Source organism: Hypomesus transpacificus, chromosome 14 (assembly GCF_021917145.1).
Source record: "Hypomesus transpacificus isolate Combined female chromosome 14, fHypTra1, whole genome shotgun sequence".
NCBI classification, from domain to species: Eukaryota; Metazoa; Chordata; class Actinopteri; order Osmeriformes; family Osmeridae; genus Hypomesus; species Hypomesus transpacificus.
The window spans coordinates 15991840-16014876 of NC_061073.1; the positions used below are offsets into that span (position 1 = coordinate 15991840).

The 23037-nt window shown below is 44.0% G+C and overlaps 3 protein-coding genes across 4 annotated transcripts in view; 2 read left to right on the plus strand and 1 right to left on the minus strand.

Annotated features, from left to right (window-relative positions):
* The window catches only part of LOC124477025 (CD81 antigen-like), an 8498-nt gene extending 2560 nt beyond the window's left edge, over positions 1–5938 (plus strand). The window contains exons 2-8 of the mRNA XM_047034539.1: positions 1–77; positions 3652–3749; positions 3898–3972; positions 4301–4414; positions 4573–4674; positions 4899–4982; positions 5168–5938. The exon at positions 1–77 is cut by the window's left edge and continues 38 nt beyond it. Of these exons, the coding sequence (XP_046890495.1) occupies positions 1–77; positions 3652–3749; positions 3898–3972; positions 4301–4414; positions 4573–4674; positions 4899–4982; positions 5168–5233 (616 nt within the window). The 3' untranslated portion in view covers positions 5234–5938. The remainder of the gene's footprint in view (positions 78–3651; positions 3750–3897; positions 3973–4300; positions 4415–4572; positions 4675–4898; positions 4983–5167) is intronic.
* A 1290-nt stretch (positions 5939–7228) lies between these two features.
* On the plus strand, positions 7229–20218 carry pkp3a (plakophilin 3a). 2 transcript variants are annotated; one of them, XM_047034512.1, is made up of 14 exons: positions 7229–7332; positions 7957–8140; positions 10835–10926; positions 11646–12424; positions 13172–13295; positions 13506–13710; positions 14839–15013; positions 15172–15289; positions 15825–15989; positions 16105–16287; positions 16814–16967; positions 17172–17367; positions 17677–17764; positions 18846–20218. In XM_047034512.1, the coding sequence occupies exons 1-14, from the start codon at positions 7330–7332 to the stop codon at positions 18885–18887; spliced, it is 2508 nt and encodes an 835-aa protein (XP_046890468.1). In that variant the 5' UTR covers positions 7229–7329; the 3' UTR covers positions 18888–20218. The 2 variants fall into 2 exon arrangements, with proteins under 2 accessions (XP_046890468.1, XP_046890467.1); XM_047034511.1 differs by lacking the exon at positions 7229–7332 and having other exon boundaries at positions 7749–8140.
* The window catches only part of sigirr (single immunoglobulin and toll-interleukin 1 receptor (TIR) domain), a 6544-nt gene continuing 3358 nt past the window's right edge, over positions 19852–23037 (minus strand). The window contains 3 exon segments of the mRNA XM_047034531.1: positions 19852–21174; positions 21485–21662; positions 22575–22725. Coding sequence (XP_046890487.1) covers positions 21002–21174; positions 21485–21662; positions 22575–22725 — 502 coding nt within the window. The 3' untranslated portion in view covers positions 19852–21001.

Here is a 23037-nt window from a genome sequence, read left to right on the forward strand (position 1 = left end):
TCGTCATGACAACCAGACGAGCAGCCTGCTCCTTCTACAGTTCGAAGGCAACCAAGCTCCAGGCACTTTCTACATCAGTGAGTTAGCCGTCAGTGTGACCTCTGCTCCTCGTGTTTCTATGTGTCTGCTGAATGTCATCATTTCCGCCTAATTCACAATTGTACTTGGTTTCAATCAGAGCTTCACTTCAGAAGTTTCTAGAATGTCAGTAATTAGATTGGTTTGTAAAAAGGGCTTAGATGTACAGCCTCTGTGCCGAACAACACATCACCCCCCTCTTTTACATTTACATGTAGTCTTTTAGCAGATGCTCTTATCCAGAGCGACTTATAGTAAGTACAGGGACATTCCCCCGAGGCAAGTAGGGTGAAGTGCCTTGCCCAAGGACACAACATCATTTGGCACGGTGGGGAATGGAACCTGTAACCTTCTGATTACTAGCCCGATTCCCTAACCGCTCAGCCATCTGACCCCCTTTTTACTGTCTGCTGTGTGTGGCTTGGCCTCCTTCGACCCCTCCCCTGACTCCCAGTGCCCTCCCACACCCTCCTCTCCATGGCTCTATTTCCACTCCTGTCCATTAACCTCACGTTCAAGTCCTCCCTAAAGGAAGCGCCTGTTATTGGAGCTGCCATGCAAGCTAGCGCCGCACAAAGGCCCTCTACACATACAGCCAGGATCACTTGAGCGTAAACCCCCAAAATAGGCACTGACCTCAAAGTAAGGACCAGGAAACAGGACACACGTAGATCCGCATGTCTTAGTGTGCCCTTCTGTCAGGCCAGGGCACAACGACCGTGCTCTTACTATCATTCTGACACCATACCATGACTGCATTACACTTCCTCTAGACACACTTACACCCTCACATGTGCACTCGTGTCAAGATGCATCTATGGTCTTAAGCTCAAATGTTATGGGCAGATGAGGCAGCAAATGTTTAGATGTGTGGGTACTGGACGTTGGGAATATAAACTGGGCACATAGCTCAAACAAAGCCACAATACAACTTCCAGCGGATGAAATACAGCAGACTATATATATCCTCCGGGTAAATCAACTGAATGAACCTCTAAAGAAGTTGCATGTGCTTTTCAGCATATATTGAATCCCATATCCTATCCATAAATAGAGGCCCATGTAATTCACAGCCTCTTACTCTATAGATTTGCTCTCAGAAACATACAAGCTATTACCCACAGTTAAATGTTTCTAAGGGTCATGTTCTCTGTTTGTTGTGGAAGCCAATCTTCAAGTTCACCCATTAATTTAAATGTTGGCTTGTCCACTCCCAAACGTATGTTCCCAGTAAATATATACTGAAAAGAGGAACCCTCTGGATGCCATGCTTTTTATAGTGCAGCGACGCTCTCTTGATTTGAGAGCTGCTATGGTAAAAGAGGCCCACCCAAGAGAGATCAAAGAAGCTTCTCTTTATTTTTCCCCTCAAACATACGCCCTTGCATAATTCAAATACATCTGCTCATTACTCCTCAAATTAGAGTATGGAGTGGATGTTTTTAGCGTCTTGGCACTCCAAAGCGGTGTTTATGTAGGACTGAAAATACACTCACTCCTACCTCCTAACAGCCGCTGAAATCATTACCGCTGGCAGTAACTGCTGCTCCAGTCAGTCGTACTCAGTCCTCAGTGAAGTCCCCTTTAATGTGACTGCCCAGAACGGCAGGAGAACAGGGACAAGGGAGTGATGGATAGTTTCAGTGGCTGGTAAAAGGTCTTGAGAGGGTGATGAGGGAAGAAAGCTATTGTGTGGCGATAAGGTCATCAGAAAGTGCTTTGTTCTCTTTTCATTTGTTCATTTTGTTTGCTTTCATCGACCTTAAATTATGAATTTTACTGGACTTTGTGTTTTTCAAGTATTTATTTTTTACTCTGTACTGGTTGTCTTGGTGTTTTCCATTACCAGTATAACAACATTTTATACTGGCATCACTGAACAAAATATATATCTTATTTTTTGCAAAAAAAATGCAAATGTGTCACGTTTTGATTCTGATATGGTCTTCTAAAAGCAGTTCTTGTACGAGGGATCACAGCCTTACTACAAATTCAAATCAAATGTGTTTCTTCTCCACTGTGATGTTAATGTCAAGTCTAGATGTAGTGTGACAGGGTCGATAGTGTCCTCGTGTTTGAACTGTGGGGGGGACATAAGGGGGGCTCTGTTGGGTAGGAGCACAAATAGGCTTTTAGCTGGTGCCCGTCAGCCTTTCTTCCCCCAGAAGATTACATTGAGAAGCTAGAAATAAATGAACTTCCCTGGTGGTATAACATTGCCCGTCTCCCTAGAAATTTCAATACCCTTCAAGCCTTAAAGGGTGTTGTCATAGTAATGGAGGATAGTGGAAATAATGCTGCTTTACTGCATAGCTGAGCTGGCCCAAGCAGCCAATTCTCTCTACAACAAAAACATCAAGTCCTGAAAAAGAGAGAGGAAACAATGAAGAAGGTCTTAGGTTGAGGGAGGGAGGGAGGGAGGGAGGGGAGGGGAGGAGGAGGAGAGGAGAGGAGAGGAGAGGAGAGGAGAGGAGAGGAGAGGAGAGGAGAGGAGAGGAGAGGAGAGGAGAGGAGAGGGGGCGAGGAGTGTTGGGAGGAAGGGTGTCAGGGAGTGTGAGAGCAGGGGGGGATTAAGAGAGAGAGTTGTGTTGAGACAGTCAAGGCTGGTACTGTCTGCGTCTGTGGCCTCTGCCAGGCAGCATTAGAAGTTCTCACCCTGTATTATGTGGAGTGTGTGTGTATGTTCTGTAAGGCCAGATCCTGCTGCTTCCTGGGTAGGCTGATGCTGAGGCCAGAGGTGGAGGGGGGGGATTGGTTGTGGGGGATGGGAGGTGGAGAAATGTTCCTCTCTCAGTCTCTCTCTCTCCCTTTTCTCTCTCTCTCTCTCTCTCTCTCTCTCTCTCTCTCTCTCTACACCCCTCTCTCTTTTTTCTTCTCTCTCTCTCCCTGTCTCTCTCCGCCCCTCTCTCTCTCTTTTTCCTTCTCTCTCTTTCCCTCTCCCTCTCTCTCTCTCTCTCTCTCTCTCTCTCTCTCTCTCTCTCTCTCTCTCTCTCTCTCTCTCTCTCTCTCTCTTCTCTCTCTCTCCCTCCCCCCCCCCCCCTCTCTCTCTCTCTATCTCTCTCTCACCCCGTCGCTCTCTCTCTGTCTCTCTCTCTCTCTCTCTCTGTCTCCTCTCTCTCTGTCTCTCCCCCCACCCCCCCTCTCTCTCTCTCTCTCTCTCTCTCTCCTCTCTCTCTCTCTCTCTCTATCTCTCTCTCACCCGTCGCTCTCTCTCTGTCTCTCTCTCTCTCTCTGTCTCTCTCTCTCTCTCTCTCTCTCTCTCTCTCTCTCTCTCTCTCTCTCTGTCTCTCTCTCTCTCTCTCTCTCTCCCTTGTGGTATCTGGGTGGCACTCCCTTCCTGACCAGCCTGTCATTTCGCTTCACAAGCGAGTCATTCAAAAGGAAGTCCACTACACAATGAAAAGAGTTTCTCTTGGGATTGAGCGTTATCTCACTGCCACCTGGTGATGATTGCTTTTCTGCATGTTGGCCTGCTTTTGTATGGCTTCACAAATTCTTTGACATTTTGTATGAGATTCTTCCCGGGCTGAAGGGGATGTCACTGACGGGATGTTTACTTTTTGTTCTTTCTAGGTGTGTACATTCTAATAGCAGTGGGGGCTGTGATGATGTTTGTTGGCTTCCTGGGTTGTTATGGTGCCATTCAGGAATCTCAGTGTCTCTTAGGAACGGTAAGTGTCCAGGAGAGGGCGCGCTCCTCCACATTTCTGAACAGCTCCGCTTAGCAATCAAAGCCCAAATATACATCCATGAGTGAAGGTTAAAAGTAAGTTGCTTATTGAAAAAAAATGAATGCTATTTTTTTTTCTTCTCTTTCAGTTCTTTTTCTGTTTAGTTATTCTCTTCGCCTGCGAGGTGGCTGCAGGAATCTGGGGTTTCATGAACCGAGAAACTGTGAGTCAGATCACACTCGCAAATTGTGTCCGATGCCAATCGTAGACCCACTTGTGTACTTACAGAAAACGAGCCACTCCAGGGTTTCCCGCGGCACTTTTCAGTGAAGGTGGCCGCCTAACCAACACACTCCTGCCGCCTTAACTACGTTGTCAAAATTCTGCGGGAAACCCTGCAATCTGAATGAAAGTGTGACAGGACCAGGAAGAGGCATTAGCGGGTTCCTTATTCCCCAGTCACCAACACTTACGGAGAGAGTGTTCGTCCTCTGCATTGATTTCCTGTCAGGCTCAGACCTAACCAAATCTGTCCTCTGTGTTCTCCCCAGATCTCCAAGGAACTGATCACCTTCTATGACTCAGCTTATATCAAGGCAGTGGAAGTATCCGATACGCCCAGTAAAAAAGCTGCCCTTCACGTATTGGAGGTCTTCCACGAGACGGTACCTAACCCTAACCCCAGGCTCTCTCACCTTAACCTGGGTTGACAATGACATTACTGTTTCAGGGGAAGGTGTTGAGGCTTTTTATGTTGATGTGCTTGAGGAGGGTTGTAAAAAAAGAAAAAGGCTGACAGTTTTATGGCTATTCCCTTCCTCAGCTGCACTGCTGTGGGAAAGGAGATGACAGTCTTCTATTCACAGCAATCTCAAGCAATTTGTGCCCCAAAAAGTCTGTTGAGGATGCCTTATTGAAATCTCAGGTATGTTTGTGCCACACATGCAGTTTAAAGTTACAGCGTTTCCCATCTTTATGTATGTCCATTGAGGAAATAGGGGATTTCATGGCCACAATCTGAATAATTGTATGTTATTTTTCCTATATTTGAAATGCAGTCAGTATGTGTCACCTCTGCACGTTCACTGAAGTACTGTTCCCTGTTTGTCATGATAACTTGGCTGCTGCCCTCCTTCCTCTCCTACTCAGAGCTGTCACATTAAACTGAAGGATCTGTTCTCTGAGAAGCTCTACCTGATTGGCTTGGCTGCGCTGGTGGTGGCAGTCATTATGGTAAGTATCCCAGCAAGGCTTGTGTACTGTAGTTAGAAACTCCCACATGGTGAAATGGTGAAACACACCTGAGCCAAGACTACCTACTACCATAACTATGAGCTTGCAAGCCTGGACGAGATACCATGAAGTGCCAAATGTATAGGTTTAATGAATGCTTCCTTCTCTATGTTTAACCTCCGTAGATCTTTGAGATGATCTTCACCATGGTTCTCTGCTGTGGTATTCGCAATAGTACCCCCGTGTACTGAGAACAGACTGGGGTCTGAAGTGACACACCGCTCAGAAACTCAAGACAAGAAGGGACAGTGACGTCATGTTTGTGTGGTTGTGCCTTTGACTTTTTATTGTATTGTGGGACTACAGTTTGTACATGGCCCTCAGCGTTTTTATTGAAGAATAGAAATCCACTTTGTGTGTGATTGACAACACACCTAATACTGTTGCTTGAGTCTGTGTTGAATTCTTTAGAGTATTTCACATCGTGCAGTAGTTAAAGACAGATCATGCTTCATACTAAACATTTGTCGTCTCTTTTTTATTCCGTGTGAAGTATTTTGAAAGTTCTTTTATGGTTGTATAAACTGTATATATTCTTATTTCCTTTTCTTTTTTAAAACATTGACTTGTCTGAAAATGTCACCTGGACAGTTTTGGTATACGTTTGTAAAGTACGTATCTTTGACATGAGCAGGGATTCATATGTTCAGGGTAACACTGCCCCACTGTTATAAGCAAGTGGAGCTGTGTCAAGTAACAGTTCTACTTCTGTTTACCATTTTCTCACCCCTGTGTGTTTTGTTTTTCTAACATATAAACTGTTTACTTTACAGTTTCTCCAACACTTTTGACTTCATCTGTCCCTCCTGTATAAAAACCATGATTTAGCGTGGATTTTGTTCTCTGTTGTTTTTAATCATTGACAAATAGCACTAATAAAGATATTTTGGCTTTAACATGTTTGTGTTTATTGCTGTCTGAAGGCTAATAGTCAGTTTACCCTGTTTACGTCTTATATGTGTGTGTACAATGAGTATACAATTTGTATGACCTTATTTGGTCCGTCTCTATAGATTATGCAGTTTATTGTGGTATGTTCAGCATTTTCATTATTCACCACTAGAGGGCAGAGTAGTATCAATGGCATACGCCAGTGGTGCAACGTTCAGTGCTGTTACTTTTATCCTCTGTCATTTACACAGCGGTTTCCACAGAGCTAAACATGGTTAAAGTGTTTTTTTCTTGTCTGCATTCAGAATTAAACCCATGCCAGTGTACCTAGGTTGAATTTGGGAGTTGAGTATATCCACATAGCATTTTACAACCACTACAGGCCAAAGCACAACAGAATACACAGCTATGGGTTCACTGCCCAGGTTCACTTATATTCATTATATTCATTAAACTTTGAGGGCACTCTAATGATAACCTTTGAACAAAAGGAACAAAAAGAAAACCAATGTCCAAACTCACACACCTCTTCTTAGAGACGAAGAGAACACACCCAGCTTCACTTGTTTGAAACCAAGTTGTGGAGATATCCCTCCCCACCTATTTAATATGACTTTTACCTGAAAAAAAGCAGCTGCCACACCTATATGACTCCTTTCCTTCATCCAGAATGAAATACAGAACATTCTGTTTGTCTTGTTTTATTCAAATGAGTTATTACCATGAGCCTGTCCTACTGAGAAGTAAGGGGTGGATAACATTGCTAACAGCTCCACCCTTATCTCCCAGACGCCCACTCACTCAAACACTCACACAAACACACACTCACACCAACACACCAGTCAGAAACACCCTTGAATATCTGGCTTCTGCCAACCTGATGCAATACTTCCCATTGCTGTCATTAGTAGCAACACATACGTGAAATCATCTTATACCTTTGAAACAATATCTGATACCCTATCTAAAAAATAGAACCCTAATAAGGAACAGTGTTCTGCAAACAATGTAAACAGGGGGGTAGTTATAGAGTATAGTTATAGAGTATAGGTGCGATACTGCTGTCAATTTTCTAGTTGTCTCTCTCTCTCTCTTGCTCTTTCCTACTCTCTCTTTAAACTCTCTTCATTTGTCTCCCATTTACAAGTGATGAATGCAAACACCATCCTCTTTTTGAGTCATTACTCTCTGTTTGTGTGTGTGTGTGTGTGTGGGTGTGTGATTATGTTACAGTTCTGACAATGTCTCAGTAATGAACTATGTTTGGGGCAGGAAACATTTGGGGCGTTGACTATATTAGTCTATAACCTCATCACTTAAAACATTCAATCAGACCCCATCGAGCCCATCTATTGACACAGCAACTTATCACAGCCTTCTGTATCTGTAAGCCTTCATGGTAAGTTATGCATTTTCTGTTGTCTACTGTCGCTAGATGTTTTCACGGATTAGGATTGTTATTTATTAGTAATGTTATCTAGGGGCAATATTAACATCTCACAGCGTAGATAATTGTTGTTATTACAGTCAGTTTTCTTTAAAACTTAAGAGGCCTACTTGACAGGACGTCTGTGAGTCCAGCCGCTCTTCTAATAAACACAAAAAAGAAGGGATGAACTTCAGGACTGTAGGACTACAGTAGGCCTACAATTCCATCGTGAAGATGTATAGAATTTTTTTTTGCTCAAATACATAAATCAATTCATGTGTTTTTCATCTGTCATGGTGCACCCGTCTGAGAAAAAACGACCTCCCTTTTGTTTTACCTGGGTCAGGTATTTCAAGGATAGACTCCACCCCGTTGTTCAATCTAGTCCTGCTCGGCGTAGTCATTTTCCGAATTGCATTTTTACTGAGCAGAGAACAGCAACTACGAGACAAGGACCTCAATATTTATTGATAAATACTTAAGTATTTATAAATTGAGGACGGTCGGGGAGTGCTTGGAACTTTCCGATCTTGTGACTTACCAAATTCCACAATGAGTATCTCTACAGAAAACGTTTTTTGCTCCGCTCTACAGCCCAACACCTCCGTCAGCACGTACGCGGTCCCCTCTGAGAATCTTCTCGGACATGGGGGGACTTGGACGGATGAGATGGCCAGAGCAAAGAGGGTCCAACAGCAGGTTCAAATGAGGATCGCGGAGAAATCCAGCCATTCGCTTCCTCGACAGAACGGTACAACAGTAAACTCTGCTTCCTCAGGTAAGATTCAACCAGCCTTAGGCTACAACGTCGCTCTCCAATTTCACTAATACCTGTCACTAAAAATTTCGCGTAGAACGAATGATTCAAGTAGGCCCAGTCTCGATGTTTTCTAATAGACCGAACATTCTAAGGGGTTACGTGCGTGTTCACCTGCTAGTAAGTGTAAATGTGTGTGTGTGTGCGTGCGTGTGTATGTGCGTGCGTGTGTGTGTTTGTGTTTTCAAACCAGTCAGCTTGCTCGTTGTTTCTCACATCTAAGAAAGTTGAAGAAAATGGTACCATTTACTTTTAGAGTGAGCTGGACCTAATAAATAATACCCATTGCCTTCATGCTTTCCACCAACGAAAGGGGTTAATGTTTAACACTCCAAAACAAGCATTTCTTTCATGAACTCACAGATAACTGATTTGAATGAAAGTCTCAGAGGGGTCAGGTTTCTGGTCATTTAAAGGAAGAAAGTTCAAGGACACCTGCTTTTGAGGTGTGTAGCCATGTCAAAGAATTCGTTTCAAAGCCCCATTGGCAGGGACAAAGCAAGCTGAATTTGAGCTTGTTACGTGAGATGTCCAGATGAAGGACTTTTACGTTTTTGGCATTAAAATACTTTAGACTTGATGATGCAAGATTGTAAAAATGCAATAACAAGCAGCAGTCTAAGGAAATGTGTATGAACAAGATGTAATTTGGGAGTGCACTTTGGCATGCAATGAGCATTGTGATTGTTTTTTTATCAGTTTGACTTGCTTGTTCACGTACTTAACTTGCTTATAGTATTTTGTTCACTGTATTGACATACATTACAGTGCATGTGTAGTGTGTAAGCAAAGACTATGGTCCAGTGAATGATCTACAGAGAGTAATGGATTTTGCCCCAGAACAGGCATTATTTCTGGTACAAGGCAGGATCCTGATAGAGACCACTCTCTGTACCTGCTGTTTCTGCTGTGTGGAATTTAAAAAGGCACGCAAGTCCTGGTATCCAGGTGAACAGCCTATAAACATGCCATCAATCTGTCCTCCTGTTTGTTACTTCAAAAGCGCGCCTCAGCCACCTAACCCTAAAGCCTAGAGAAACTGGAGATTTGGACGTCTGTCCATCAACCACCAGGTGTACGACTATGCCCTGGGTTCTGCTGAGGGACAATTAGCTTAATCAGTCAGACAGTAATATCACATCCAGCAGATAGCCGATTGTCTGTAGAACATTAGGGGGAAATATCTTGTGACAACAGTGTTCATAATCTGAATGGATTTTAGGTTCCGGTGTAAGCTTATTAAAATTGTATGAACATTGAAAGAGCATTCACAGATGGACACCCAGAGGGGAACATTTGCAACTATGCATTCACAAGAAGGACTAACCGCTTTTCATACAAGTTACAACAGAGCAGGTGATCAACAGAACAGGAATTCTGATTGGGCTCTTGGTTGGGAGGGAAAATACTGCATGTGTAAGCGCTTGCAGGTTGTCATAGAACGACTAGGGCTGTGCCAGGGCGTGTCTCCTTTTCTTACCGGTTCTTCGTCTTTCTTCTGTTGCCGTGCCTTAAGCCTTGTCAGCCAACCCTGGCCCCTCCCTTTCATTTCTCACAAATAATTACATTCTCACTGTACAAAGGACTTGCTGAAACATGAACAATTTGCCATGTGATCAGATGATTCATTTTGTTGTCCTCATTTCTTCCCCACATGTTGCCCTTGACAGGATGTTACATAAAAATATCTTCTAGTCATTCAAAATATTTTAGGCACCATAAGAAGGCTTGCTCACTATCACTCCCCCCTTTGAACAGTGTACACAATGCCTCAGGCTTTCAGATCATGGTTAACAGTAGGTTATTTGTACACATGGAAAATGACATCTACAACAACTGACATTTTGCCCCTGAATATGACATTGTATTGAGACAAGAGTCCTGATTTTGAGTAACCAACAATGGCCGGGTTTCCCAGATTCGCTCTTAGAACGTTCTTAAGAAGATGTTAGCGGTAAGAGCTTCTTAACAAATCTGGAAAACCCGGCCAATGTCAGTGAGCTGGTTGTCTTCTGCTCCTGATATGAAGTGTGTTCATGCCACATAAGGTCTCCTAAGAGCCCGGGGATTGTTGCTGTCAGTGCTGTTCTAATGGAGGGAGTCTGACAGAGTGTAGCCAGAGTGTAAGACTGGTGCAAGAACAGCACATAGAGCACACACTGCTAGCATTGGGTGACCCAGTGAGGTCATGCAGTTCAGCAGATCAGGTGTTGAATGTCTGGCTGTGACGGAATTGTATATGTTACTGCATTCCATGAAAATATTTGTATAGGCTAGTGTACTATGGTCTCAGTGGCTGACAGATGTGACACAATTTATGGGACTTGTGATCCAGCCAACCTTTTCTGCTTTACAGCCTAGTTGGTACTGTACCTAGAACCTTTTCAGGTCATTAAGCTTGTTCCGGAAGTGCAACTCCCAAATGTCCTTTTGAAACCACTTAGTCTTTCTAGATATCATCATGATAAAGAATATGATCCAGCTAGAATCATTCAATCAGTAGGTTTTATAGAAATCTATAAACTTTAGAGAAACAATTGTCAGAGGGTTCCTCTACTTAAATAGCCAATTGTACTGTCTTAGCTTCATAATCTGTCATAATATCGCTAATAAATGCATTTATTTCAAGCAATATCCATATATCTTTATTTCTAGAATATGGTGGTTCTTCAACTATGAAATACTCGACCTACAGCCCAGGGTTCAGCTCCAAGTCCTATGTGAATACAACCTCCAGGCCAGTCATGGTGAGTAGAACAGACCCACATCTCAAAGCAAAACAACCACCCGTGTTCAAACCTGTCTGCTTGCATGACTCTGTCCTTTCATGAACAACTGATACATCACTGTCGTTCAGTTGGTTTCACACAGCCTAGTCACCCTCTCTGGGGTCCACTAGTGTGGTATTTCACACTCCCCTTCTAGCCCGTTCCGGGCCTTAAGTCCTCCCTCTAGATTCCATCCTATTTCCAGTAGCACTGGAGAACATTGTAATGCTTTTACACTGTAGCCAATCACAGACAATTCCAACAAGATGTCTTGACTCATCAAGCCTCACAAAACAGTAGACAGACACTTTTCCTTTTAAATGTGATTCACCACTTTTTGTCAAACTCACACCTACAGTTGAGCAACCTTGTCACCATAAGTGAAAGACTTTCACTTGCGGCAATATAGTCTACGACATTCCACCACTCCCTTATTGCGATGACTCACGCTGGTCGTGTTCTACCTTGTGTTGACTCTTGCTTTTACATTTACATTTAGTCATTTAGCAGACGCTCTTATCCAGAGCGACTTACAGTAAGTACAGGGACATTCCCACCGAGGCAAGTAGGGTGAAGTGCCTTGCCCAAGGACACAACGTCATTTGCCACAGCGGGGAATCGATCCGGCAACCTTCTGATTACTAGCCTGACTCCCTCACCGCTTAGCCATCTGACTCTTGCTTTTTCCATTCACCCAGGCTCCCCGGATGTCCCAGACGCTTCAGGGTGGCTTCTCCTCCCGCTCAGCTGTAGACATGGGCCAGTTCCAGAAGATGAGCATGGGGGGCGGAGGTGGAGGAGGCGGGGGCGGTAGTGTGTACCACCATGAAGACATACGTCTAGGGGGCTACCAGGGCACCAGGCAGCAGGTGGTCCCCATGACCCGCACCCTCAGCAGACCTGATCTGGAGACCATGTCTCTGCGCTCCATGCGGCTGCAGACCCTACCGCAGCAGCCCTCCCCAGTGACGACCTGGATGGCCCAGGACGGCAGTGAGGGCAGCCTGATCTCAGACCGTGACGCCGCCTTCGTCCGCCAGCCAAACTACAGCTCCGTCAACAGCTACAGCTCCCAGATGAGGCAAGGTGGGGGCTCCGTGAGTGGGACCCTGGTCCGTGGTGGAGGCATGGCTGCAGGGGAGGGGGAGATGATGGTCCAGACTCACTCCTTCAAGGGCCCAGCCTACCGCACCATCAGCCGGATTAACAACAGGAACAACCGCATGAGCATGGGCTCCATGTCTGGGGGCTCCGTGTCTGGGGGCTCCGTCATGCAGCAACAGATTTCGTCCGCGGGCAGTGCCTATGGAGGGGAGGAGTTTATCATGCCTTCCGGTTCCCAGAGCAACATGATGATCATGCAACAGCGACCGACCATGTCCCGCGCCATGTCGCTTAAGAGTGTCCACAGCGTGGGCAGGGGTATGGATGTCGTGGACGGGATGGACTTCACTGGTAGCATGAGTCACCTCAACGGGTAAGACACGACCATGGTCATCACCACTGTCTCAAAGCTCCATCTGTGCTGAAACACACAGCATTGTTTTGTTAAATTGACAGAGTTCCGAAGGGTGAAAACTTCAAATTACACAGTATGGCTAACCCTTCCCCTCGACAGTAGAGTGAACAGACTGAAATTCAATTGGAACAGTCTATGGTTTATCTAAATCTATTTGATAGGTAGGTAGATGACCCTGTGTAAACAAGTATTGCACAGTTGGGGCGAGAGCTGAAATGAGAACTGAGAAGACTTCAGCGTCAGTCTTCTCAGTTCCTTGCTTCTGTAATATTTTACCCCTGAATTACTGTGTCAGAATTAACCCGGAATTGCACAGAAAGCGAAACATCTTCAGAACTTTGGCAGTATCTGAGTAATGGTATATCAGGAAGTTTAAGTGTGAGGTTTCAGTGAGAGAGTGTGTGATGAACATTTCACATGAGCTGTATTTTGATGGGGCTCCAAAGTGGAAGGACTGGTTTGGGTGTGTCACTAGGGCAGTTTCAGGCTTCATATTTTGTTCAACAACCTGAGGTTAACAAGACCACAGTGGGATGAAATTAATACAAACACACAGACACACTATTATACATTACACTCGTAAATCATTATATTTTTCCGGTTGTTGACGCGATTGTCAACAGCATTCTGTGGATTCTTGCCATACACCTGTTAGCCAATGAAGTAACTCATTTGAGGGTTTCGGGGTCTCCTTTTACTGAACAGGATCCAGAACCTGGACATGCCCACAGCCATTGCTTACCTGACTGACTCTGAAGCTAACGTCCAGGTCCTGGGTGCAGCGTACATCCAGCACGAGTGTTACAACAACAGCGATGCCAAGAAAGAGGTAAAAGGATCAACTGCCATCTTGGTCTTCTTTGTCTGATCTTAAAAAAAAAAGAAGGAAATCTACTGCGTGTCCACAAATAAGCGTACATCATTAAAATAATTAACAGTTGAACACAAACCTGTCCGATTCCCTCTGAGACTGCGTGTTTTTTGTTAAAGCTGCACAGAGTTTTAACATCAGACAACTCTCCCTCTCTTCTTCGCCCAGGTGCATCGCTACAAGGGGATCCCTGAGTTGGTGAGGCTCTTCAACAGCGACAGTGAAGAGGTGCAGCGCTACGCCACCGGGGCCATGCGCAACCTCATCTATGAAAACATGGATAACAAAGTGGCCCTGATCAATGGGGACGGGATCCCAAGCCTGATCAAAGCCCTGAAAGAGCACGACGACGAGCTCCGCAAAAACATCACTGGTAGGATGACCTTTTACATGTAATCATTTAGCAGACATTCTTACCCAGAGCGACTTGCAGTAAGTACAGGGACATTCCCCCCTGATTCAAGTAGGGTGAAGTGCCTTGCCCAAGGCCACAACGTAATTTGGCACGGCCAGGAGTTTGAACCGGCAACCTTCTGATTAATAGCCCGATTCCCTAACCGCTCAGCCATCTGACCCCGAGGTGTACCTGTGTAGTAGCTCTCGTCCGTCAGCATAACCTGGTTGCAGCAAATTATTATAATTATTGGGCTTTTCGTATTTAGAAATTCCACTGTGATGAATTGTTCTAAGGGAATGTCTTATGTTACGAGGTGTATACACATTATTTAAAGAAATTTGACATATTATATGAAACCAAAAGCACATTTTCTTTGGTTTGTTGTTAATGAAGAATTACAACTACCATATAAAGAAAGTTTTGCTACTGATGAATTATGAAATGTAAATATGTGACCACTTCATTGCAAAACATCCTTTTATCAAGTTAGCAATATTTCAGAATACATTTAATATATATAAAACCTAAAAGTCATAAAACCTTCTATCGTAAAAGTCTTACAATGACGAATAGGTCAACCTGATACAGAATAGGAGGGAAAGTGTGCTTATGTTGGTGCTTTTACGTGTGCAGTCAAGGAGTGGTGTGGGTGTGTGTGGGAGCAGTGTTGGAGCAGTCCTTCGACCTGGGTTGGGTGTGTGAGTGAGTGTACATAGTAGGAGGTGCCCTTGGTTGTCAAGGTGTGATAGGAGAGACGGTACGGGATTTGTCTAGGCCTGCAGAGCCTACAGTGCCACTCCCTCTGTGAATCAGGGCCCTGTCACCATTTTAGCAGACTGGAGGAATAAGAGGTTTGTCTCGATATCCAGACGATCATGTCTGTATCGTGGGAGAAACTCCACACAGCTGTTTTGACTGTATACTGATTTCCATGACTTTTCCCATGAGATTAATCATAGATCATTGGTCACACAGAACACCTCATGTCGGCGTATACAAAAAGACAGATTTTCTTTCAGTTATAACCAGGAAGACATTTGAATACAAACGAATCCTTTAAAAACTGGTTCTTGTCTGAGGTCAAATAAATGTGCATCTGTGTAGGGATCCTGTGGAACCTGTCCTCCAAAGACACCCTGAAGGAGAAGCTGGCCAGAGAGACCCTCCCTGAGCTGACTGACAAGATCCTCATCCCCCTGTCAGGAAGCGGAGACACAGAGAGCATCCAACAGACCCCCTCCGAAACGGACATCTTCTACAACACCACTGGATGCCTCAGGTACCACACAGGCAGCACCACACACACACACACACCTTTCTGTTCGGTGTTTTCCACATTCCACAGGTCTCTCCCATTCTTGAGGTGCTGTAAATTAGCTTTTGTAACTATGAGTTATGTTCATTCTGTGGCTTCTTCATGTACCCTGCTGACCCCAGGAACCTGAGTTCGGTGAACGAGAAAACTCGGCAGCTGATGAGGGAAACGAATGGGTTGGTCGACGCTCTGGTGTTCTACATCCAGAGCTCCTTGGAGAGCAAAAAGGTGGAAGATAAGGTGAGGCGGAGCACAATGGACCTGTCTCAAACCTGACTAAATTAAGCAATAAGCCCCAAGAGGCCGTGGTTTACGCTGATTTTAGAACAGGTAAGTGGAGTTGTTAGGCACGACGCGAACTCGCGGGGCTTATTGCTTTTCTAAAACTGTTACTACAAATATTTGATATGGTTTCATCAATAAAAACAATTAGAAACAAAATAGTTTAATAATAAACCGTCATTCTTCCGCTACTACAAAGTATAGTTCCTACATAAATCGTTGCCACGCAACAGCCAGATGGACATCTTTGCCGTCTTTTTCAATTTGGTATATTCGATGCGCAGTAATATGGAATGTTAAAGAATGTTATAAGGACAACCTGTGAGGTTATGCTGGATTTTACAACGGCATGGAATGCGATATAGCCAATCACAATCAAGGATGGGAACAACCAGTTTTAGAACCTTGACTAACCCTAACTCCACCCCCCAAAAAACAAAATGTTTGCTTTGATTTTGAACTCTCACCATTGTGTGTGTCTGTGTGTCTTCAGGGAGTTGAGAATGCTGTGTGTGTCTTGAGGAACCTCTCCTACCAGCTGTACAGCGAGATGCCTCCGTCCACCATGCTGCGTCTCGAGGGACCGTCTAGGGCTCAGAGCACCTCTAAGGGCGAGGCCATCGGCTGCTTCACCCCTCAGGGCAAAAAAGCCAAAAACGTATGTATTGACTGGATCCAGTCCAGCTGTCACTCAAACCACACCCCCTGACTAACCCCTGGATCTTCTCATTTGTAGTTTGAAGTGACTCCATACCCTGTCTCTCTTCTTACAGAGAAACAACCAGGACCTGTCCACGTTCACCGAGGTGGCCCGAGAGCCAAAGGGGCTGGAGTGGCTGTGGCACCCCCAGGTTGTGGGCCTGTACAACCGTGTGCTGCAGAACTGTGAGATCAACGCCACGACCCGCGAGGCCGCCGCCGGAGCCCTGCAGAACGTTACAGCAGGAGACAAGCGGGTAAGCGGCTTTAAGATCAGAACACTCCTCTGTTGAGTTACTGCCCATTGCCCTAGGAGTCAGATGGCTGAGTGGTTATGGAATTGGGCTATTAATCAGAAGGTTGCAGGTTCGATTCCCGGCCGTGCAATATGACGTTGCTGCAAGGGGGCAAGTGCCGTGTGGGCAAGGCACTTCACCCTACTTGCCTCGGGGGAATGTCCCTGTACTTACTGCAAGTCGCTCTAGATAAAAGTGTCTGCTAAATGACTAAATGTAAATGTAATACTTTAAGGCTGTGTTTTGTTGTTCACAGAGATCAGAGTAAAGTAGCACTATTGATCCCAGCTAGGAAATCACACTGTTAAAGCAGTAGGTAGATAGGTAACACTATCCAGGAGGTCAGAAGGATACAACATTTATGAAAGACCAAATAAGTATAGAATATGCATTTACAATATATAGTATAAAGTATACAGTGAATAATCATGCTTCGTCTCTCTCATTCCTCCCTTTTCCCCCTTTCCTGTTCTCCCCTCCCCCCCAGTGGGCATCAGTGCTGAGCCGTGTGGCCATAGAGCAGGAGAGGATGCTGCCGGTGGTGCTGGACCTCCTACGGACCAACAACGACCAGGAGCTGCGATCTCTCACTGGCTTCCTCCGGAACCTGTCCCGCCACGCCAAGGACAAGAATGACGTTGGTCAGTGTCCTCGGTCATTCTCTTTATCATCGGCATCAGTCGTAAAATAATCCACTTCCAATCATCTCCCAGAGAGCCATAAAGTAAAACTGCGAGTCTCGCATTTGTAGAAGACTAACAAAGAAACAGGGAAATCTTGTCTCTCTTGTCTAGAAAAGACCAGAACGTTTATTTGACTAACAAAAAGTATGTTTGTGCCCTCAGCTACTAAGGTGGTGAACAATTTGGTGTCCAAGTTGCCTAGCGATGGTCGTCAGACTTTGCCGACCAGCGAAGTGGTTGTCAACATCTGTGGCACCCTGAACAACCTGGTGACAAGCAGCTCTGTTGCCGCTAGAGATATCACCTTTTTTGACGGGCTGCAGAAACTCGTGGCCATCAAGAACTCCCATGACAGCAGGTATGGAGTGAAGAAGGAATGCAAGCATGTTCATTTGCAGCTATATGCATAGACCTACACAAAGCTATATGCATAGACCTACACAAAGCTATATGCATAGACCTACACAAAGCTATATGCATAGACCTACACAAAGCTATATGCATAGACCTACACAAATATACAAAGTGAACCCAAAAAAATGATAGTTCTTCACAAATGAGAGACCTCCTAGATCATGTGGTTGAACACTGAATTTCCCTCGGATTTGCATGCCCTCGCTGCCCATAGACAGACGCTCATTGTTAACTTGCCTCTGTTGTTTTCCAGTCCTGGGAAATTGAAAGCTTCCAAGGCAGCATCTACTGTCCTCTCCAACATGTTTCAGTACAAGAAGCTACACAAAGACTATAAACAGGTTAGTGACCTGAACTTTTTCACCTTTATTTTGCCAGGTAGGCTAGTTGAGAACAAGTTCTCATTTACAACTGCGACTTAAAATACAACATAGCAATACGACACATACAACAGAGTTTTACATAGAATAAGCAAGCTTAATAATCACAGTAATTACAAAACGCTACTGTGTGGAGAAGAGAGGCCATTTTGTTACACCGAATCACTGTGAAAGTTTTACTCTCACTTTGACGCTACTGCCGATGTTTTAAGGACACATTCCGGGAAAGGGGTTCATAGAGGTCTTTCTGGGAGATGATAGTCAATGTTTTGGATCTGCTTCTGCAGCATGTTGTATTTATAAAATGAACTTACAGCAGGTGTTGGGAACATGTATAAATAATGATGCCTGAGGATATTCCCTGTAGAATTTCTGTGTTCTAACTGCTCCACATTTAAGCGTATCACATTCCTGTTCTACCATATCCCTGCCCGTAGATAAGCAGACACACACAAACACACACACACAAACACACACACACACAAACACACACACACACAAACACATTATGACGTTTTACTGAAATCCTCACGTTCAGTCATATTCACCTCTTTCAAATCCTTATCTCTCTCTCTCTTTCTCAGCGTCAGAAAGGGACACATTCCATACCCTGTATTACCCACAACAGGGTGATTCATGTTCAGCATTTGAGATTCGTAACAGTTTTCACTCATGTGTTGTGTTGTGTTTGTAATCACTCAGACACACCTAGTAGGGAGTGGTCTGGCAGAGGATAGGAACATGCCGCTCCCGGGTCTGTGGCTTTTATCAGACTTCCTGATCAGCCAAGTCCCAACAACTCAGTACTTCTTTGTTCACTTAGTCTGCAAGCTAGATGGAGTTTACTTCTAAAAGGTTGAACAGCCTTGGGTCAAACCTGGATGAATAATGAAGCTAGTCTCAAAGGTTATTTGTGATATTCAAATGAATAAGAGAATGACAGGTGTTGTTAGTATGTCCCAGGATCAAACCCTACATGGATGTGACATTTGTTTATCCATAAACATCGCTGACACTTGTTTTTCTCATTTGTCTCCTGCAGAAAGGCTTCACACGGAACGACTTTGCAGACTTGACAATCTAAAAGAACAATACGTGCAAGGTCTCGGAAGTCAGGTGGCTGAGCGGTTAGGGAATCGGGCTAGTAATCAGAATGTTGACGGTTCGATTCCTGGCAGTTCACAATGAAGTTGTGTCCTTGGGCAAGGCACTTCACCCTCGGGGGAATGTCCCTGTACTTACAGAGCGTCTGCTAAATGTAAATATCTTTGGGATCGGCATAGCTAATGAACAGTTTGGTGATTTTAAGTCATGCACAACAGAGGAAGATCACGTGGACTCTTCCCATGCACTTGGAATGAAAGGACTTAACACTAAGTGCAATGCAAGTCACAATAAGATGGACCTTGTGTGGGGGGGGTCCTCTAATGGACTCCCTATTCTGATTTCACAAGGCCCTTAATGCCCAGTTTAGCCTGTATAATTGCTTTATGTTCAAAGTAATCAGGGATTTGATTCTCATCGTAACATGTATATGGATGTAAGTCATGTAACCAGTTTTTCCTGCCTTTCATACACCCAGTTAGAATATGGTACAGATCCTAGGTTGGGCTGTTTATGGTGCTGATAAGGCCTGAGACTTTGGCCCTTGTTGTGTGGCTGTAGGTCTTTACACATCGTCAGTATCCCATCAGTTACGTACCTGGGTGACTAGCTATCAGGCTTGAGGAAATTGTAAGAAAGACTGGCTCTGTTAAATAAAAACACATTCTCTAGTATCTAATCTAAATAGTGCATTCTTTTTTGGGGGGGGGGGTAATCACTGCTTTTTAGATGCTCTGGATTTATATATATTTTTTTTTTTTTTCTTCTGTGTTATATTTTTGGTAGGTTTAAGTTGTCTGGAGAACACTGAGGTATAATTCCAGTTGAATGTTAGAATTGTATGTTTTCATAGATGTTTGTATGCCCAAAACTACTGATGTGTGTACCTGTATAGACATAAAAAGTATGGAATAATAATGAGGGGAAAAGAGCTGTTTTCTAAATTTCTTTTCAAGTATTGGATGGAGTTTATTATTGAATATAGATCCCCTTTCAGGGCCTGCTGCAGTACATATTTTGTAGAAATGTTAAACAATAAATTAGTTAATACAGTCAAAAACTGTATGAAATGTAATCCAGGCTGATGTTGTAATGTCATACATTAACTTTGGTATTGCAATGCAGTGCCTGTTATTAGTTATTTCATCACACTAAAAATATGCATCCCTTCTGCTCCTAACGTCACATCTATGACGTACGTATGTGTGCATGTGGATGGAATACATTTTTTATGATTTGGATGTACTTTTTATTAGGTAACTGTCGATGTAAAATGCATACGTTTCAATAAACATGCAAAGTATGAACATAGACGGTGCCTTAGGCTTTGTAACCCTGTTTGTCCCTCCCTGTTTCCTACCTGCCTCTGCCCAGACAGGATTCATACAGGCTTTTGCCCGACACACCCTCCTTCATACAGGGCGGAGTTCATGTCTTGCCTTGTCACCAGACAGGTTTCAGTTTGAACCAAGAACAATACAATGTTCACAACAAAGCTATGAAAGAATGTATAATCTCAATTTATTTTCTTTTTTTATCTTCTTTACACAGTCATACACATTCATATCATACTGACAACACAAAGATATATGATATGGACAAGAATAAGAAACATGTTATTCTATTGATATAATCCATTGTTGAATAAGGCATATTTGCATGAGACATCTGACTCAATTCAGCCCTCTGCTGGAGTAGAACGGGAACAACTGAGTAAAGTTTGAGCTCTTATGTACAATTTCGGCAAGATATTTCTGGGGGGGATATCAAATGTGTCTTTTACATCTGAAGATGTCGGAACCATATGAAATCTGATAAAAATTGACCAATTATTAACAATAACAATCAATGGCTTTAAAATCAAAGCACTATAGCACTTGCAACAATTATGATAAATGGAAATTTGTATATGGATTATTGAAATATAAAAGGAACGTCTAGTAAAAATAACAGAATTGTTCAAATGTCAATAACATTTAAAATACAGTAACACCTTTTAACTTGGAAACTGTGAGAGAGATGACACAGCTGTTGATCCCACAGCGCTCTGTGAGTGACTGAGCCTGGAGTTCAGATCATCGGGGGTTGTCCAGGTTACACGTACTCGTCTGTAACCAGGCGGTAGAATTCCGTGGGGGATCCATAGTTATGAGAGCCCAAGTCTGACACGTCGATGTCTGACTGACTAGCTTTAGTCGCTGGTGCAGGAGCAGCGGGAAGATTGGGGGCTCTGGAAGTTAGCGCCCTGCATACAGGCAAGCGCACACCTGCCAGAAAAGCACCGGTTTACACTTCCAGGTAGCAAGTATCATCAGAATCAAAAAGGGTTTTAATTGCCAGACAAGTAATTTACTTTGGCAGGAATGTGAATACATTCAACATTTATTAGTAAATCTTAAATAAGTGGTGTAAGTTTGAACAAGACTAACTATACTATACAAGAGGTTCAAAGTCAAATAAACTAATACTAACTAATACTAAGTGGACAGGTATATAAAATAATACAACAGTCATGCAACAATTCTCAGCGTACATCACTGTGTTGATGCTATGGCGGCTGGTCCTTGGTGTTCCTACCTAGGTCTCCTGAGGGGTCTGGGTCTGGGCTGTACTCCAGGTGGTCTGGGTTCAGGGTCAGCATGGGGTCCTTGTCGTCCTGGAGCAGGGTCTGAGGGTCTCCAGCGGCGTGACTGTGGAGGACTACGCTGCGGGGCATGGCCAGGGCCAGCTTCTTCCAGAACACTGAGGATGGGGTCTGTAATAACACCATACTGGGCATCAGTTAAAGCTTACTAGTGGGCTTTTGGGTAAGGAGTTCTAGAATAATGCTGTGTTCACACAAAACACGAAGCAAATTATTCGCGCGGTGAGATTACATGTACAGTCAACAGGGGCGGTTCTACACAGGGGCCTACAGGGGCCAGTGCCCCTGTAAAAAGGTCTCTGCCCCCCCCTGTGGCCCCCCTGAACTGACAGATAAAAAAATGAATAAAAAAATTACACTTTGTTTTTCTTCTTCTACTATTAATCATGAAACGAGGAAGGGACATTGCAGCCTTTTTTGCCCCAGTAAATAAAAAAGTGAGAGAAACATATCAAGGTATTGAGAAAGCTGATGAGCTGGAACAGGGAGAGCCAGAGCCGTTTGTATGATTTAAATGTAAAGCAAAATTCAAGTATTTAATGTTTAAATATAATTTGTTTCATTGAACATTTTCAACTCGAACCAAAAATTTGCGTGAAGCTGTGTCGCGAAAGTTTATCAGTGTTGAGATGTCACAGACGTTTTAGAAGAAATGAAGGGCAAGAGTATTGTAGCTGTATGTGGGCATCCTCTGCTATACGACACTACTTTGTATTTATTTACAGTAGACATTTCGGACATAGTTGACCACGAGAAATAAAGGTAGCCTCCTAGCGATTAGCACGAATAAACACAAATGAACACAGCGAAAATTCGCTTCATTCGTGCAAATAATTCGCTTTGCGTTTGGTGTGAACAGAGCATGATAAAACGTTTGATTTTGGTGCAATATGCAAAAAATATAGACTATTATATGGTCTACTACTGTAACTGTACTGTACATCTATCTATATATTTCACAAACAAGTTATGTAATACAACATCTTCAACACTGAACGGAGCTGTAGGTTTGCTTGGCCTTACAATTGAGTAGTTGCTCCATGTTAGCACGGTGAGGTGCTTCTCGTGCTCCTTGAGCAGAAAAATGATCTCCTTGCTCATGTGTTTGGATTGGCCCTCAAACATGATGACGATGAGCCGCTGGGACAGCTCCAACACGTGCAGAAGGCTCTGTCTACGAAAAACACACATGCCGGTGTAATGTTATGAAAACAGCGACCACCTGTGGCGTCATGGAAAAATAGGTTTGGGATCCACTGGATGACACTCTTGCTTTCCAGAACGCATCACAGTCAAGTCATACATTACTGCATGGGTCTAGGGGGAGTCAGGTGGCTGAGCGGTTAGGGAATCGGGCTAGTAATCAGAAGGTTGCCGGACGATTCCCGGCCAAGCCCAATAACATTGGGTCCTTGGGCAAGGCACTTCACACTACTTGCCTCGGGGGAATGTCCCTGTACTTACTGTACCTCGCTCTGGATAAGAG

Bases quoted from the DNA above. Each gene is read 5' to 3' on its own strand.
- pkp3a (XM_047034511.1), top strand. From the start codon at position 7,915: ATGAGTATCTCTACAGAAAACGTTTTTTGCTCCGCTCTACAGCCCAAC. The intron at 13,711-14,838 runs GTAGGATGACCT...GCATCTGTGTAG, and splicing joins GCTCCGCAAAAACATCACTG to GGATCCTGTGGAACCTGTCC. The intron at 15,290-15,824 runs GTGAGGCGGAGC...GTGTGTCTTCAG, and splicing joins GCAAAAAGGTGGAAGATAAG to GGAGTTGAGAATGCTGTGTG.